The 11,500-nt window shown below is 34.2% G+C and overlaps 1 protein-coding gene and 1 long non-coding RNA gene across 2 annotated transcripts; both read right to left on the bottom strand.

Annotated features, from left to right (window-relative positions):
* Positions 1 to 8,169: 8,169 nt before the first annotated feature.
* Positions 8,170 to 8,986, bottom strand: LOC105775844 (uncharacterized). Its single transcript, XR_001127740.2, has 2 exons — positions 8,773 to 8,986; positions 8,170 to 8,525 (listed from the first exon to the last, which is right to left on the bottom strand). It is a non-coding gene; the product is annotated as an uncharacterized LOC105775844 (long non-coding RNA).
* Positions 8,987 to 10,808: 1,822 nt separating this feature from the next.
* LOC105775566 (uncharacterized) lies at positions 10,809 to 11,120 on the bottom strand. The gene has a single exon (XM_012598074.1). It carries the CDS (start codon positions 11,118 to 11,120, stop codon positions 10,809 to 10,811), a length of 312 nt encoding a protein of 103 aa, XP_012453528.1.
* Positions 11,121 to 11,500: the final 380 nt, after the last annotated feature.

Below are 11,500 nucleotides of genomic sequence, written 5' to 3'. Positions count from 1 at the left end.
TGGTCCTTGAAGAAAGAATATAAAATTGGATTTTGATAAGATTCTAAATAATGAAAGCTGTGAGCACTTCAAATATAGAGACTAAAATGAATAAAGTAAAAATTATGTTAAATTGGTGTGTTTTTCATGTGCTTGTGTGAAACTGATATTATTTCTATTATTAAATTTACATAGGTAGCTAAAGACAACATCGGGTCGTGTCACACCTTGGTTTGGCGAGCCGGTTCGATTTGGGAGATCATGCTGGTGAAGATCACCTAAGTTGTGAGACTTGGACCGATTAAGGTTGGTAACTTCGTGGTGAAGTACTTCATAGAACTTCGCCAAAACTGCAGAGTTCCACTTCACGGATGGCGAATTCTTGGTTATGGAAAAAACCTTATTAGATTGACCTTCCCACTAATAAGTCCTCCACCTCTATTTTTGTATCATTGCTAATGTAAATATATCAATTAGTGGGACACGTTTGAGTCATCTAACATCCTAGTGAAGGTAACGTGTTAGTAATAAGGACACTTGGAGTGCCTTGTAGGATGTAGACAAAAATTAAGGGTTAGATGGGAGCAAGAAGGTGATCAAAATACCAAATATTTTCATACTATGGTAGCAACTAAACAAAATATACAATCTATTAAAAGTTTGAAGGATGATGAGGGGAAAAGTTTAAACTCTTAAGGAGATAAAAGTTGAGGCTATTAAGTTCTATAAAGGGCTTTTTAGCTTTCCAAATTTTGATGTTATTGGTTGTCCTGCTGGGTTATTGAAGGAACTTATTAGTTGTTCTTTTTCTGAAATGGTAAAGGTTGAGTTATAAAGACAGGTCACTAAAGAAGAAATTAAGGATTCAATGTTTGAATAGAAATGAGAGAAAGCTCCTAGACCTGATGGCTATACTTCTTGTTTTTTCAAAGTTGTGTGGGATTGTTGAGTATGACTCATATTTTAGTCAAATTTGAGAGGTAATCTCCCAGTTAAACTCTATTTATTTGTTTTAGTCAAACTCTGATTAGTCTAGCTTACTTTATTATTTTTTGACCTATGAATTTAGCCTATAAATAGGCTCTTTTACAACATTAGAAAAATACACCCATTAAAATATTAGAACTCATAACACTTTTGGAGAATTTTGTGTTTACGTTTTGAGAGTTTTTTGTTTTTAGGTTTTGGGGTTTAGTTTTTGTCTCCATCTTTTGTACTCTTCATTCTTTTGCCATTATAGTAAAATTATATTTGCTCGTGGTTTTTTTATCCTCTTTGGAGGGTTTTTGTATGTTAAATTTGTGTGTTCAATTTCTCAATTTCTTCCACTATTTTTTACTTGTTCGTTGCTTAATTGGGTCGATCCTCAATAGGGATATTGTTGGTGAAGATTTGATTCAAGAAGTTCTTTATTTCTTTTAATTCACAAAGCTTCTTCTAGCTTTTAATGCCATTGCTATTGTGTTGGTATTGAAAGTTTATAATCCTACTCATTCAAAGGATTTTTGGCCAATATTATGCTGTAATGTGATAAACAAATGCATAACTCGAATTCTTGTTAAAAGGTTAACAATGTTCTTACCTAAAGTGATCATAAGAAGCCGAAGTGCTTTTGTGATGGGAAGAAACATAATAAACAATACTCTTATGGCTCAGGAGTTAGTGAAAGGTTATGGAAGATGTACTCTTTCACCTCGATGTGCCCTTAAAATTGATTTATAGAAAGCTTTTGACTCTTTCAGAAGTTTATTCTTAATGTTCTTAGTGCCTTAGAGATGCTTGAAAAAATGCTCAATTGGATCAAAATTTGTATTACAGCACCTAGAATACCGATCTCTTTAAATAAATGACTTGTAGGGTACTTTAAAGGTGCCAAAGGTCTCAAACAAGGGGATCTACTTTCCTCCTATCTTTTCGTGCCTTCCATGAATATTCTCTCCAATCTTCTTGATGCTGCAACTACTTATGGACTTTTTAAATTCTATCCTAAGTTCCATAAGATAAGATTAACTCATTTGTATTTTGCAAATGATTTGTTAATATTTTCTAAGGGCAACTTAGATTCTATTTTGGGAATTTAGGGTGTGTTGCACAAATTCTTGAGTTCTCTAGTATGAAGCTTAACTTAATAAAGAGTTATTTTTTTTACAGGTGTCCTTAATGAGGAATTGAATAGAATTCAAGTTGAGATGGGAATTAATTTTGGAAAGTTACCTGGTAGTTATCTTGGGGTCCCTCTTGTTACCAGAAGATTTACTTTTCGAGATTGTGCTCTACTAATTGAGAAGATTACTACAATATTACAAAGCTGGGTAGCAAAATATTTATCCTATGTAAAAAAAGCACAACTTATGCATTTTGTGATCTTTAACTTGCAAAATTGTTGGTGCCGACGACTTATTTTGCTAAAAGCTATTCTTCAAGGGATCAACCAGCTTTGCTCTAAATTTTTTTTGAAAGGACGCGGTGAACCAGTGAAAAGTGCTAGAGGTGGGAATATATTTGTTTCTATAAATCTAAGAGAAGACTAAAAGGTTGAAAGATTTAATGTCTTATAATCAAGATTGTTTAATTATGTTGAAAATTGGCCAACCATGCAGCAGTGTGAATAATAAACTATGAGTTGCATGCAAGAAAGACATGCAAACAACGAACTATGAATTGAGATTTGCGAACTGTAAACAGCAAGTTGGCCTCGCGAAGTGTCAGCAAATGACAAACTATGAGCAATCTCAAACAACTCACACCTATGATGTATAAGCAAGATACAAGTAGTCTTGTTGACATCAATGCTGTAAGCTGTGATGGGAACTGTCCAAATATGAATTACTTGGCGGACAGTCATATAGAGAACTACCTTGTTGACTGTTATTATGAGAACCATCATGTGACTAAGTAAACTAACACGTAAACAGGCTATATGCGAGAAGGCTATCGGATTGAAGACATGCGGATTGTATCTGTAGATAGCATGACAATGTTTTGGTACATGCTACCAGTGATGAGTGTGTATGTTTTTTTAGTGTGTTTAGGGTAAAACCAATCTTAGTTGGTAAGATTGATGTGTTTAGGTGCTGATTAGATTGATTAGTTTGTTTATACTTATGTAAAAGTTGCATTTTTCAAGTTTTAAAGGCTGATTAGTGATAGTAATTGTGTTTGGTAAGATGATTGACTATAAAAACATGTAATGCACTGTTATCTGTAATGAAAATTTGTTTTTCATTTAATTTTTCTTAAGTTCAATGTTCTTCCTTTGCTAAAAAACTCCAACAATTGGTATATAGAGCCATTGATCTTTGAAGGTCATTTTTCCTTGTTATTGCTGTAAAAATGTCTTTACCTAGTTTTTCACCTCCTCCACTACCTGTTTTCAATGGTGAAAACTACCACATTTAGGTAGTAAAGATGAATACCTACCTTTAAGCTTTTGACTAGTGGGAGGTAGTGAATGCTGATGTTGAGCCACCACAATTGAGATCTAATCCTACCATAGCATAGATCAGGCAACATAGTGATAATCATGCTAAGAAGTACAATGTGATGTCGTGCTTGTAAAATGGTGTTTCAGATGTGATATTGACTAGGATCATAACTTATAAGACTCCAAAAGAAGCTTGGGATAAACTAAAAGAGGAGTTTTAATGTTTAGAAAAAAAACTAGACAACAACTCATTAATCTCAGGAGTGATTTTGAGAATTTGAATATGAGGGAGGCTGAAACAGTGAAGCAATTTACAAATAGAATCATGGCAGTGGTCAATAGCATTAGACTTCTTGAAGACCAGTTCAGTGATAGTAGGGCGGTTGAGAAGGTCATAATCACAATTCTAGAGAGGTATGAGTAAAAAAATTCCTTTCTTGAAGACTCGAGGGACCTATCTCTCTACCAAAGTTGATCAATGCTTTATATGCACAAGAGCAAGCAGACAAGAGGGGCATGCTAAAGGGGCATGCCAGAAACAGAGAAGACTCGAGCTCCTCAAGTAATAAAGGAAAGAAAAATTGGACAGACAAGAAAGAAAATAGTTGGAGAGATGGTGGCAAGGAGAAAATTACATCATGCTCTTACTGCAAGAAGACAAATCACCTGGAGAGGTATTGCTGGTTTAGGCTAGATATTCAGTGTAGAAGCTGTAAACAATTTGGTTATGTTGGAACATTTTCAAAATATATAGTGTTCCAATAGTTGCAAATGAAAAGTTACAAGTTACCAAAAGTTAGGTCACTTAATTAATAATAAATGGTGATAATTATTCAAGTAGATATCTATTGAATAACTATGTTTATGGCTAAAGATATGACTATCCATTTGGGTAGTTATATCCCTATGAAACGACATGAGACCTCTTATAAATAGGAGTGGGATCTCATTTACAAGACACACAAGAAAAACACACCAAAATTTTCTTTCTATTCTCTCATCATCTTTTATATTCCTAGTTTATTTTATAAAGAATTATTGTAGAAATTCTTTATAGAAATTGATATCCTTGCTATACTCCGCTCAGTGCTTAGTGGATTGTTCCCGTTAGTGCAAAATGTAGATCGTCAGTAGGCTTTTTTGTATCCTCAAGGTTAATTTACCAGTAACTCTTTTGCACACCATAATATAAGTGGGGGCGAATAGAACCTTAAAGAAAGTGACCTTGATACACATCTTGAAGTCTTCGTTAATTTCTCATAAGTTTAATTTTATCCCCACACACTAATAAGTTATAGAGAAAGTTTGCAAAAACAAAGGGTAAATGCAGCAGTAGAACCATATTCAAGTTTAGATTGCTGATGAAAGTCAAGCTCAAGAGGAGAATATTTTCGCTACTTTTTGTTTTGTTTCAAGCAATAATGTCAACAAGAGTTGGTTGATTGACAGTGACTGCACAAACAACATGAGTTCAAATAAGGCTACATTTTAAAAGTGAGAATTGGAAATGACCAGTTTATTGAGACTAAGAGAAAAAGTGATGTGCTAATCAACACTCCGACAAGTACTAAAGTAATTTCAAATGTGCTTTTAGTTCCTGAAATAGATCATAATCTCCTTAACATTGGTTAATTTCTTGAGAATAAATACTCTGTTAATTTTAAAGATACTGGTTGCACTATATTTGATTCATTGGGACAGGAAGTTATGATAGTGTCAATGAATGATAGAAGGTTTATGCTGGATTGGAACTTTGTGGCCTCGATAGCCTATAGAAGTCCTGTGGATGAATCACATATTTGGCACAAAAGACTAGGACATGTGAACTATAAGTCCTTTAGTTAGGTGTGCAAGTCAGGCTTGGTTAAGAATATGACTGAAGTTTATAATGAGTTGAAAATGAAGGCTTTGATGACTTTCTTGTTAAAGGCACTAGGTTTATTGTTGAAGCTTATCACAGATGTGACTTAGGAGTATTGGAGCCTGAGATTTTTAAAGTAGATGTTGACCAAGCCTCTTGGAAATGTCAGGTTCGAATGCTTGAGAAAGATGATTGGAGTCAGTAGCATGGAGGCTAAGAAGGAGTGTTGAAAATTGGCCAACCATGCAATAGTGTGAACAATAAACTATGAGCTGCATGCAAGAAAGACATGTAAGTTGCGAACGGCGAATTGAGATCTGCGAACTGTAAACAGCAAGTTGACTTAGTACGAGCTGACCACGTGAAGTGTCAGCAAATGACAAACTGCGAGCTGTCTCAAATAGCTCACACTTATGATGAACATGCAAGCCACAAGCAGTCCTGCGGACAGCAATGCTGTAAGTTGTCATGCGAACTGTCCAAATGCGAATCACTTGGTGGACAGTCATATGGTGAATTGCCTTGCGGACTGTTATTATGTAAACCATCATGTGAACAAGTGAGCCATCATGTGAGTAGGCAATACGAGATAAGGCTGGCAGATTAAAAACATGCAGACTGTATCCGTATAGCCTATTCACATGACGGTTGATTAAAATGTTTTGGTACACGCTACCAATGATGAGTGCGTGTTTATTTATTTTTTTAATATGTTTTGGATAAAACCAGTCTTATTTGGTAAGATTTTTTATGTGTTTAGGTGCTGATTAGATTGATTAGTCAGCTTATACTTCTGTACAAGTTATGTTTTTCAAGTTTCAAAGGCTGATTAGTGGTAGTAGTTATGTTTAGTAAGTTGATTGACTATAAAAAACATGTAATGCTTTGTTATATGTAATGAAAATTTGTTTTTCATTCAAGTACTCTTAAGTTCTCTATTCTTCCTTTGCTCAAAAACTCCAACAGATTTAGCATATTAAGGTCATTCTAATCAAGTAGGGATCTCTATGGATAGCATGGCTTTACGCTTATGTCATTGAGGATTGCTCTTTTTGGCAAGTATAGATTAGAGCAGGTTGCAGTTGGACATGGGGGAAAATTTTGGAGATGAGAAGTGTTGCTATTATAGTATTGAGACATCCAATTGATATTGACTTTCTGTTTCACAAAATTGGCAAGAAGTTAGTAAAAAGGAGAAGGTGCATTGGGATAGGCTTGTTTAGCACAAATTTCATATACCAAGACACTCTGTTATTTCTTGGATGGTTATATTGGACGGGTTGCCGAAAAAGGAGAAATTACTTTTTTATGATATGAATATTGATGGGAACTGTTCTCTTTGTGGGAGGGTGCAAGAAAGCAAGGATCAACTCTTCTTTAATTGTGTTATTTCAAGGAAAATATGGGAAGAAATTTTGAGGTTGTGTTAATTTCATGGAAGAATAATGGGATGGCATTTAGAGCTCCATTGGGCTGTTGCTAGGTTGAAAGGAAAGTCCCTTCTTACTATCATTTTGAAGCTTGCTTGGAAATCACACATTCATATGATTTGGAAAGAAAGAACGAGAAAAGTTTTCCAACGGTTGTAGTCTACAAAAAAAGATATTGTACAAAATATAAAAGCTATAGTGAAAGCTAGATTACTAGGGAAAAGTATAAATAGAATAAGAGGGGTAAATGACAGACTTTGTATGTATTGGGATATTATAGATTGACTTCTAGTATGTAGTTGAATATCTTTGTTTTCCTTTGTAGCAGATCACTGTTTTCTTTGGGTAAATATACATACACATTTAGTCAATAAAAATCCAATTAATTAGTTGCTTTTCAGACACTATCTAAAGATTAAAATACGTTGTAAATTATAATTTTATTTTTAGAAATTTAGAACTCCAACTCCCCTAGGGATATCCAGGCGGCTGCTTTAGTGGCTGCAAACGATGCTTTATTTGGGAATGAAGATAATGACGGACAGGGTAATATCAGTCGGGTAGTGCCCGAGAAACCCACGACAGCTTATGAGTTTGTCGACGAGGATATGATCTTTGATGTGTCTAATGTTCTTGCCAATATGGCTGAAGGGATGCTTCCCAGTCCTCCTCGCTGGGACATTGACATTGCTGCTGATCATGTTCCCGCTTATAACACCGGAGTATAGTCTTAAAATAACTATGAAAGCTCTCCCTTGTACTCTCTACCATCAAAACCAGTAATTAAAAATGAAAAAAAGCAAAGACCAGTGGACGCTGTTTAGTATATAACAGTGCCAAGCAAACCTGGGATGGGTGTTTTTGATTGTTTTTTGCAGGAGTCAACACCCAACATGATGCTAGACAACCAAAAGCGAACATGGTTACGAACATGATTCTATTTTTGTCATACGACGAGGGCAAAGATCAGACAAGGGAAGATGATGCTATTGAAGAACCCCATAAGTTGATAAGAAACCACTAAATACTTGCCAAATTACAAATTTAAACTTGCATTACCATAAAATCCACTGATACAATGGTAACCATGATCCTGTTGCAACTGAAACAGATGAGTCAATCAGTTGGATCTAAAATCAACTGAGATTCCGGTTTGAAGATGTAAAAAATCAATTAACTCCTGAATTGATACAATCCAACTGAACTGGATTGAAAAACTATATATTTGAACTCATTTGAATTGAATAAATCACATTTTAAATTTTCAATACATATTTTCAAATTTTTATATATTTTTTAAAATAATTATTTAATTTAAACCAACAGGTTGGATTGGTTTGACCAAATCATAATGTGAAATCATCTTACTAAAAAAATGGGTTCAATCCATCATTTGCGAATTTTAATTCCATAATTCTAAAAATATTCTATAATCTCTTCTGTTTTTTCCCCTAAATTCCTGAAATCGTCCTTAATGATAGAAATAAGAAACAAAAGTCCAATATAAAATTGTTTAATGCCTGTCACTGTTTACGTTACCATATTGTAGGGCCCAATTTCTGCCCGGCCCGTTAAATGAATAAAAACCAAACAGAAACAATGGCTTAATGTTTCAGTCCAATTTTGTTATGGCCCAATTGACCCAATACACTACCCAACATAAACCCTAGCCCAATACACCTAAAACAGTTAGCAGAAACCCTAAGCAGCTTCCCTGCCGTCGCCACAAGCTGCAATCGCCCCTCTGCAAGCGTCGCACATCGCGCCAGTTGCTCCCGCACATCCCGCTTCCTGCTCCACGCGTGCCGCACGCACTCAACAGCCACGATACCTGCGAACATGGACTCAAAGAGTCCGAAGGAGAAAAACAAGCAGAAAATAATGTGATTTCTTTTTCTTTTCAGCCTATAAAAGGCCATTTTTAATATGTAAATGATGGGGGGAAATTTCAGTGTAACAGGGACAGAAATAGAGCAAATACAAAAGGTTTTTTCCATTTCTCAGTTTTGAGTTTCTTTTTTTTAGTTTTTTTATTTTATTGTTCATTTAAAGTAAAAAGAGAGGAGAAAGAAACTTACCTCGTCACCGGAGTCGACGGGCCGGCGTCTTCTCCGTCGACGGAGGCCGTAGGCAGGCGAGCGGCGGCGCGAGGACGCTAGGGTGAAACCCTAGCAGAGCAAAAAGGGGTTTTTTTTTGTTTTTTTTTCTTTCATTCTTTTAAAATGATTTTTGAAAGAAAAATTGTTTTAAATAACAATTTCAAAACGGCGTCGTTTTCCCAGGCCTGACCCGCGAGGTGACCCGACCCGAAGGGGAGGATCCGCGCGCTCTGACGTCAGGTGGGGAATTTTCGGATTTAGTCCCTCTCTTTTGATGCGCATGCCAATTAAATTTTTTTTGTTGGTTTTAAAATTGGGCCGCATATTTAGTTCCTGTTTCAATTTGATCCCCTTTTGCGCCGCGTTTTGGAGGTTTGGGTAAATTGCCCTTTTGGTCCTCCGTTGTAATGCGCGTGTTCAAGTGGCCCCTTTTCTTTTTAAATTTATTCAAAATTTGTTTTTTTAATTCAATTTGATCTATTTTGTGTTTTTTTTTTGCATAATTATGCTATATTATATTATATTGTTTTATTGTTACTATTATTATTATCATTGTTTCTATTGTTGTACATTATTATTTATTATTATTATACTCATATTCTGCATATATGCAATTTACACGCTTTAAATACATATATATTATATATATACTTTTTTATTTTATTCTATTTTCATATTTTTATATATACGTATATATACACCTATAATTTATTACTGTATCGTACTTTTTTTATATTCATATTTTAAATTTTATTTTCGTGATTTTTGTGTACACATTTGTGTTTATATTCACAATTTTGTCAAAATACACATTATATATATACATATACATACATATACATATATACTTATACATTTCTTTTTTTAAAGTTATGTACACATACGTGTTTTAAATACATATATTTTTTTACAATATATATATATATATGCATTTTTTATGTATTAAACACATATTTTACATATAATACACATTTTTAAAATATATATATATTTTTCTTTTTTTTGTGGTACCTTTTTGAGTTCTTTTAAAACATTTTATATACTCTATTATTTATATTATCATTGTACATATATATATATACCTGTTTTAACATATGCTTATACATGTTTTCAAAATTTATTTATGTCTCATGCTTATATTTTGAAAATACATATACACGTTCTAAATTAAAGTTTTTGCTTCATATTATACATCAACTTTAACATACCCTTTTGGAAATATATTTTGGTTTTAACCATTCATCAAAGTTTTTTTGATTTAAAGGTTTTTGAATGAAAGCATTTTTGGAAGTTTGGGATTTTTTAGGAGAATTGAGCCCTAACGTATTGGGTTCTGATTTTCTTTGTCAATCCTAAATGACCGAGAATATTTTTTATTCAAAATGCATAAAAATCATTTTTGGGAACTTAACTTGTTGTGCCCTAACGTATTGGGTGTGGCATGTTACTTTCTCGAAATGAAGATTTTCGTATAAAATAAAAGTGATATTCAAGTTTGGGGATTATGAGGAATTGTACCCTAACGTGTTGGGACTCGATTTCTTTACATGACTTGAACAATTGATTATCCTTTTGTCAATTTCATCATTCAAGCTTATTTTAAAATCTTTTTTTGACTTTCGACACAAAGACATTAAATAGTCAATTTGGTACCGATTTTTGGGCATTACGAGGGTCTAACCCCTCCTCGTGCGTAACTGACTCCCGAACCTGTTTTCGAAATTCGCAGACCAAAATGATTTTTGAGGTGGGCCGGTCACACCTTAATAAAGGATCGGTGGCGACTCCAGTTTTTTTTTTTAAAAAGTCGACAACTAAAATTTTTGTTTTCAAAAAATGGTTTCGACACATATCATATAAATAGTGCCAACTTAAGCTTTATTGCCATAAGATAAATAGACAAGCTTAAAATTACTGGAAAACAAGAAGATTTAAACAACCCCAAAATATTAAAGACTGAATCAAAAACAACATATCAATAGAAATACGGACAGACATCTTGAACAGTTCGTCCGTCAGCCACCAGACTGGTTGGAATTTGCATCGATGATATCACCGTCTTCCATCCCCAAATCATGGGGAGTTTTGGTAGATGCTATACGTAAACCATCTACATGGAACGTCGTATATTTGAAAACAGCACCAGTCCTCTCGCAGTAATCACGCATCAGAAAACGCAGCGGCGTGTTTCGGCCCATCCAATAGTTAAGCGTATTGGCTTGCGTCTGCCCTTGCACTTTCACAACAATGGGATCCTCTTCTTTCACTCGAGATAGACTTATCAATGTCGATTGAGTTGCTGCTGTCACTCTTTCCTTTCCAACCATCTTAACAGTTCTAAGTATTTCTTTTGACAATGATAGACTCAACGACCCAAAACACTTTATATAGAATTTTCAACAAAAAGAAAAGTATATGTGCATGCATTTTTATTGATTTGCACTTATCTGTTATAATATCTATGCATGGTTTATTAGCTTAATTAATTCTCCAGATAACTATGCCAGTTCCTTGTAATTTCCCATGTCTTTTCCTTTAATCGCAATTAATAGTAATTTTTAAAAGGGTAAACTATCAAAATAGTCACTTTTGTTTGACTCAGGTTACATTTTAGTCACTTATGTTTGAAATGTTACGTTTTAGTCACTTACGTTATCATGTTGTAACATTTTAGTCACTGAGTCATTAATTGTCGACAACGGTGTAA

The sequence above is a fragment of the Gossypium raimondii genome, chromosome 10 (genome assembly GCF_025698545.1).
Source record: "Gossypium raimondii isolate GPD5lz chromosome 10, ASM2569854v1, whole genome shotgun sequence".
NCBI classification, from domain to species: Eukaryota; Viridiplantae; Streptophyta; class Magnoliopsida; order Malvales; family Malvaceae; genus Gossypium; species Gossypium raimondii.
This window is presented reverse-complemented; position numbering and strand designations above follow the sequence as displayed.

Coding starts and splice junctions, on each gene's coding strand:
- LOC105775566 (XM_012598074.1), bottom strand. CDS start 11,120: ATGGTTGGAAAGGAAAGAGTGACAGCAGCAACTCAATCGACATTGATA.